Consider the following 7520-nt stretch of genomic DNA (forward strand, 5'->3'; position numbering starts at 1 on the left):
CTGCTGAACATTAAAAGACAGGTAGTGACTGCTCCCCATGTAGACCACGGCCTGTGGACCTGCAGTTTGGGCAGCACTACCCTGACGTGTGAGTACTCAAAAGCAGCTTCCAAGCCATTTCTTAACTCAGGTCCATCAGGACATGGCCAGGCCCTTTCCTGTGGCCAAGGGAAAGGGTACTCCTTTGACAGGGGAGTTTTGGTCACACAGTGGCAGTGGGCATGGCCCACCCTCCACCAAGCCATTTCCCAGCCCTCTGCTGCCAGCCAGGCTGGTTTGTGCTGCACGTCAATGTGGCACTGGTATGGACGTGTTGGTGACAGGGGCTGCTGCCTCATTAGGTCAGAAACCACTGGGACATCTGCAAATTGTGCTTCCCAGAGGAGCCTTCTGCACATTGGCTGGTGTGGGAGGTTTTCCCAGTCCTGTGTCATGCTTGCTGTTCATCCTTGCTGTCACAGTGGAATTTCCTCAGGCAGCTTTTCAAGCAACAACTGCTTCATCTTATGTTGGAGCTCCCAACGTAAGAAGGACATGGAACACTTGGAGCAGACTCCATAGGAGGGTCATGAAGATGATCCGAGGCCTGGAGCAGCTCTGCAATGGAGACAAGCTGGGAGAGTTGGAGTATTCAGCCTGGAGAAGAGAAGGCTCCAAGGAGACCTTAGAGCACCTTCCAGTGCCTGAAGGGGCTCCAGGAAAGCTGGGGAGGGGCCTAGGACAAAGGCTTGTAGCAAGAAGACAAGGAGAAATGGCTTAAAACTGTAAGGGGGGAGATACAGAATAGATATTTGGAATAAATTATTCACTATGGGTTGGTGAGACACTGGAACAGGTTGCCCAGAGAAGCTGTAGTTGCCCCATCCCTGGAAGTGTTCAAGGGCAGGTTGGATGGGGTTCTGAGCCACCTGGGCTGGTGGGAGGTGTCCCTGCCCATGCAGGGGGATTGGACTAGATGATCTTTAAGGTGCCGTCCAACCCAAACCCATCTGGGATTCTGTATTTAGTTACTGGGTTTGAGTGCATTTAATGTGCTGTGATTAAATAACTTGTTCCCTTCATCAGATGGCAAGAGCCAATTGGGACAAATACCCATCTGCCATTCCTGAACAGCCTGCTCACTCACACCATGTTTTGCTGCAACTGATGTATATGAATAGTAGTTGTGGTTTCACATTGTCCCAGTTTTTCAAAGAATTGTAACAAAAAATAACACTCATTGCCTCTTCTCCTTTTCCAGGCATTTGGGAGCTAAAGGAGAGGGCAGAAATCGGGAAGCCTTCGGAGATGTTAGCACAGGTTAATAGGTGGCATTCAGAAAGAGGCCTCTGAGAGACGTATCTCAGTGAGACTCACACAGCAATATTTTCCACTTCAAAGATCGCTGGGAAAATGTTGGAACATCACCCCCACTTCCATTTCCCAGGATGTAGCAGGACTGGATTTTGGGGAGTGGACAAAGGCCCATCCTAAGAGAATAAGCAGGTCCAAGAAGCAAGCAGAGGTCCCCTGCTCCAGAAGTAACCAACCCTAAAGCATTCCCAGCAATCCAATGCCTTTGGAGGAACGAGATCTTCAGGAAGCTCCTCAAATGTCGCTTCTCTGAAGTTTCACATTACTGGGTGCAGTTACTAGAGCAAAATGTATTTGCCCTCTCCTGTGTTACCAAGCCTGTGCTTGCCTTGGGGCAGAGTCCAGGTTCACAGCCTGGGAGATCTTAATCTAGACCATTGCCCTCTTGCATTAATCCCTCTCCGGGGAGCAGATGCCTGAGACTGGCTGCATGGCCCAGTGAGGCAGCTGGAAGGATGGTGCTTGGACTGGTAAAAACAGAACTGGATTAAGTCAATACCTTTGTGAGCCGAAAGCCTTCCCTGCTTGGCAAAAGTGAGGGCAGAGCAATGACTTCTGCAAGGAGTGTGAGAGTTTGGGATTTGTCCAGATGACTCCAGATACCTGGACATTTCCATAGGAGCAGGACTGGATGAAGGGCAGTGGATGAGGAAACCAAGAAAGGAGTTGGGCAGGAGACCCACAGCCATCAGATGCAAGGGGAGACAAAGTGCAAAAGTGGTTTTGGGTGCTGAGGGAACCCGAAGAAAGGCTTTTCACCTCATGCTGGCTGAACTTTGAGCAATTGCAGAAGGAGGAGGAGGAAGCTGGGCTGCTGCTGAGCATGGGATCAGAAGACACCAGGGGTGTAAACATCAGCGGGTGCAGAAGGAGGCAGTGCCAGGTGTGCTGGAGCCCTTCAGCAGAGGAAGTCAGGAAGCAGGACACACTGCCTTTGTGGGACCACCATGCAATGGAACATGGGGTGAGAATGAGCAAACCCCTTCTGGCTCTGGACAAACTGGAGACAAAAAACAGGCCTAAGGAGAGTTTATTTCTGACAAGCAACAGTCAAAAAAAGTCTGTGAGAGCATCCTTTAGAGACAAACCATTGATTTGGAGAGGACCTGGGCAGGCAACAGGTGGGGCCAGGGGGCAAGACAGAATCACAGAATCGCCAAGGCTGGAAAAGACCTCTAAGATCATCAAGTCCAAGACCCAAGTGTCTTGGGAGAGGGATGAGGTGGCAACAGCACTTGAATGTGCCACTGGGATCTCAGTTCTCCATGTGCTCACAGAGCTGCTTCTGCCCAGCACATGTGGACCTCAGGTGGACTCTGCCACAGGCTCTTCCCTGCAGGAACAGCCTCTCACCCCTGACCTACACCAGCCAAAAAAAAAAAAAGTCTTGCTGAATTTAGGTGGCAGAGATCAGCACAGTCCTGGATACAACAGGGCCATCATTACACCATGCCTTGTCAATGGATCGAGCCCTGCCTGACCACACCAGCAGCTTCAACTTACCTGAGGTACATGCTCACATCTGGCCCCACATGGACACATCTCCAGGTGTAACACGCTGTGACAGTGGTGCCATATTTTCACCTATACCACCCACAACCTTCATGCGAGGACTCACTCCTGCATTTCCACTTTGGCTCAGGGCTGAGTGAGAGTGACAATGTGGTTCTGTGCTGGCAGGAGCCCACGGCTCACCCTGCCCAGCACCTCCCTGGGACCTGGCCATGGGTCTCTTCCCAGTCCAGAGCCTTGTCTCAGAGGCCCCCTTAGCCTGGGCAGCTTCAGCACAGGGGAAAAACACATGGGCAGGGAAGGAATGGGACAATGGAAGAGAAATGACTGTGTTGTAGTTGTACAGAATCCAGCTGGAGGTTTTTACACCAGAGCTTCAAGTGGTCTGGTAACATCTAAGACCAGAGCACAGCTGAGACAGCAGCATTGCAGCCAGGCTGTTCTGGGAGCTGGTGAAGCACCATGTCTGTGGGGGAACTCCTGCCACAAAGAAGCTCTGCAGGCAGGAGCTGCAAGCTCAGGGCTTTGCAGTAATGGTCTTGGGGAGGAGGAGGAGAATCTCAGCCTGAGGAAGAGATCAGAACTCCTGTGGTGCAGACAGAGCCATGCCCAAGCCCCATGGGCTGGAAAAGCAGGTACCAGCTTTAGCACTAAGCAGGCAGCTCCAGAAGAGCATGGGGGGCAAAGGAGGGACACCCCTGAAGGTGGCAAGTGGCTCCTTTGCCTCTACCTGTGGTGATTTTGTACAACTAGTTCCTCCTGCTCCCCTGGCCCAGCCTGTCCCTGCAGGGCCCAGGGAACCGCTCACGCTGCCAGCACCCAGGGCTTCTCCTGCCTCACCACTCCCTCCCCATGGAATACTCCTCGTAGCCTTCTTTTAAAACTTTTATTCAACAATATAGAATTCTTTTAATTATAATATATAACTGTCCATCATTATACTACACCCCCTGCCACCTCCATGGCAGAGAACAGGCGCAAGGTGGCTGACCATGGTCTGCCAGAGGTGGGGGGGGGGAAACAGCCAAAACAGAAGAAGGAACAACTAACCAACAACTGCTTTGCACACCCTTCACATTTCCACACTTTCTGGGTCAGGAAGAGCTCAACAAGGAACCAAAGGCAGAAGAACCTTTAACACTGTGGTCATTAAGAGGTGGGTGCCATCCAGCCAGGCGTGCTGCCGCTTGCAGCGCTGCCCGCGCCGCGCAGTCCGCCGGCCGTCACTCTACACGATCCGATAGGATGTTTGATTTGGTTCTCATTCTGCTTATGGAAAATTGGGAGCAACAGCATCGGACCTGAGGAGAGATGGGAGGAGGGAAGTGAGTGTCATGGAGCTAGACATGTGCCAGCTAGACACAGAGCTCCTTGGGTTCAGGTGATGAGGAGATGCCTGGACACACTACCCCACATCCTGCTGCCCCACTCGCAGCGAGGCCTGGTGCATCCTCCATGCCCCTCTGGACATTGGGGCAGCAGTAGACCCTCAGCCTGCTTTGGAAGGGGTGGTGGGGTGAGAGGGGAAGGCAGGGCTGGGCAAGGCAAGGGAGACACACAGTCCATCAAAGCAGCACTTTCACGGGCAGCCAGACACAAGTTTGGATTTTTATCTCCCCAAGCTGTGCCAAGTCTCCCTGCACTGGTGCCAGCATCTCCTGTAGCCCCACTGAAGGCTCCTGTCCTGCCACAGCACACTTGGAACAGGTAGGGACGAGCTGGGGAAGCTGCTTCCAGCATCCCTCTCCTCCCACACTCCTTAATGGCTGCTGTCATTCTGGTTTTGAGCCTCTTCCAAACACTCAGCACAACCCATGTTCCACCTCTGCTAGAGAGCTGGGCCCATGCCAGCTGAAAGGCCAGGATGTGCACCAGAACTCTCCCAATTTTCTCCAGAGGAAAGCATATGAAGATGCACATTCCCCCACTTCTTCCCTCCCTGAGGACAAGACTGTCTTCAGCTCCCAGCTGTCCCTACAGGCAGCACAATGCTTTGCTAAGGTCCAGGGAAGAGCAGGGCTTCCTGCTTTGAGTGCTGGAAGGGCTCATGGCTGCAAAGAGGAACTGGCTTGACATGCAGCCAAGCATCCACACTGCCTGGAGACCAGAACACTCCACGCCCTCCTGACTCCCAGGCTGTGCTTGCTCAGCTGCCATGTTTCTCTCCAGGATGAATCTGTCACAGATCATCTTACCCTACAGCTGGGGCAGGGATGTGGGGAGATACAGTGCAGGTTGTTCTAGTTGCCACCAGGAAAGGCCATTTACCCATCTCACGCACTGGGAAGAGCATCTCTTCCTCTCCTTGAGGGTAGCAGGAAAGAATTTCTGACTCAAGTCAATGGAACTAATACTTCCTGAAGCACCACCTTGAAGCTCCATCATCAGGTTTGGACACTGTCAAACACTCATATACAACCATTGAGGTTTTTCACATCTTAAAATTCCCAGACTGAACCCGTTCTTCTCCCCCATGCCTCTTCTGCCTTGGCACTCCAGATGAGAACACCAACACACAAGAGCTGGAAAACAGGCAACTTTCCTCCCTAGCAACTTGGACAGGCCATAAGAAACATCCACTCCTCTCAAAGGAACAATGAAATACCTGCTCAAAATAAGTTCTGAAAGCAATGTTAAGAAACCCCATCAGCCCTGCTGGCATGAACACAGCTTCAGAGCAGAGATCCCCAAGCCTCTCAGGCCAGACAGCTGCAGTTCAGGTGGATGGAAGGGCAGAGGGCTGGAAACACTTGGCCAAAGCCTTCAGCAGCATCTGCACGAGCAGCAGTGTCAGTGAGAGCCTTGTGCCACAGCAGCACCACCACGGCCCCCTCAGCCTGGACACTGATAACTGAGTTCACACATCCCTCACATCCCAGGGTAGGACAAAAAAGCTACTCCCTGCTCAGCCATCCACCCAGGCTGAGAGGAGACAAGCATGGGGGGACTTGTGTGAAGAACCCCCAACTTCCAGCCATGCCCTGGTGACCACTCGCCTGACCAGCTGTGTCACAGACAGCCCAAAGCTGCTGCCCTGGCCACCAGCTGTCCAAAGCACCTCAGCAGCTGACTGCCACACCACACCAAACCCTGCACCTCCTCTGCCAGAACTTGCCACAGCCAGACTCTCAGGGCTGACAGTGTGAAGAGCTGCAACCAAGGACTAAGAGATTCCAAAATCCTCAGACAAGAGGGGCTCGAAGAGCCAACCTGACCTTCTTGAGGAGGCAAGGCCTTCAGCTCTCGCTGCTTCTGGCTATCCCATAGATAGGAGACGGCAGACGTTCAGACGTATAGATATTTATTGGTTTCAGTGAATTATACAAATGGATTGACCTGCTATCGATGCCAATAGAACTTTATTGGAATATGGAATGTAAACAGATGTTTCAAATAGAAACATTGTAACCTTATAAAAAAATTAACTATTTCAACAATGCCGCAGAAGGAAATTCTGTGTTTAGGTGCTGGTGGGAAAACACTATCTCTGGCTTCTAGGTTTGAGTGTCACCAGAACCACTTGATGAAGTTACACACAGAACAAGAGGAGGCAACTGTGAATTGTGGGGCTATAAAGCCATCGAGGGATCTGATGAAAGAACCCACAAGACAAACCCCCCACCCCCCACAACAGGATCAGCACCCTGGAATTCAACAAATGTCTGGCTTTGTTAAAACACTACGTGGGATCCCAAGTCCTGGATCAGTAGCTGCACAGCCCCCTCCCTAGCAGACCCCACCACTGTTTGCTGATCCTTCCCCCTCCCCATGCTCTCTTCCCTGGCCTACTCTCCACTCCTCCGTCCTGCAGTGCGGGTTGAACTGCTCCAGAGCTGGGCTCTGGCACAAGTCTGCGTCTGGCATGAATTCTCATGGGAGCCACGTCATGAGGTACGTGGTTGCACACTTATCACAAGAAATCTTGCAACACTGACTTTCCTGAGCTCAGTGGGAAAGTCTGGATAGTCCCTCCCTGCTCCCGCCCCAAGAGCAGCCCTCACATTCATCAGTTCCCAAAGCAGGTTGAGTTTCTTTTTGGAGTGAGCCTTTGTCAAATACACCTGGAACAGGGATTTTGCCTCTCCCCAGCAACTTGGATCATTTAATGCTCCAAACCAATCCTGAGATGCTGCTGGGTTTGTTGGTTGCTTTTTTGGTGAACCTCCCCCCTCCCCCCACCTGCCCCCGGCATTCGCAATTGAAACTGGAATTCAAGGGCCAAATTCAAGCCCAGAGTGAGCAGTAGGACTTGGACCTCAAAACAGAGTTGCACCTGCTGACCCCTAGCCTGAATTTGGTTTGTCCAGAGTCTACAAGTCAGAAAGACATGTTTAGAAAGAGGCATGCTAAGGGCTGATGGTGGAACAACCAATTTGTCCCCACCAGCACAGTGGAGAAGGCTAGACTGAGAAGGAAGAGAAGGATCCATAGAGATGTGAACCAGAATCAGTTGTGTTGAGCCCTGGGAATATCACTACATGTTTAGCTCTTGCAAGACCATTTGCCCAGGGCTTTGGTACCACAGGGTTAGTTACATTAACCACAACCACCAGAGAGGAACTGAGGTTTATGACCCCCCCCCCCAAGGTTAGATTTCTGCTGAGTATAAAGGGGAGGGGAGGGACGGGGGGGGGGGGAGGCCTTGGTTCTTTTCC

General features: G+C 52.0%; 1 protein-coding gene across 1 annotated transcript in view; it reads right to left on the reverse strand.

The window, feature by feature from the left end:
* CFAP20 (cilia and flagella associated protein 20) overlaps positions 1-1144 on the reverse strand; it is a gene marked incomplete at its 5' end in the record, with an annotated part of 13211 nt that extends 12067 nt beyond the window's left edge. The window contains one exon of the mRNA XM_010004393.1: positions 1123-1144. Within this exon, the coding sequence (XP_010002695.1) occupies positions 1123-1144 (22 nt within the window). The remainder of the gene's footprint in view (positions 1-1122) is intronic.
* Positions 1145-7520: the final 6376 nt, after the last annotated feature.

The sequence above is a fragment of the Chaetura pelagica genome, unplaced genomic scaffold (assembly GCF_000747805.2).
Source record: "Chaetura pelagica isolate M959 unplaced genomic scaffold, ChaPel_1.0 scaffold379, whole genome shotgun sequence".
NCBI classification, from domain to species: Eukaryota; Metazoa; Chordata; class Aves; order Apodiformes; family Apodidae; genus Chaetura; species Chaetura pelagica.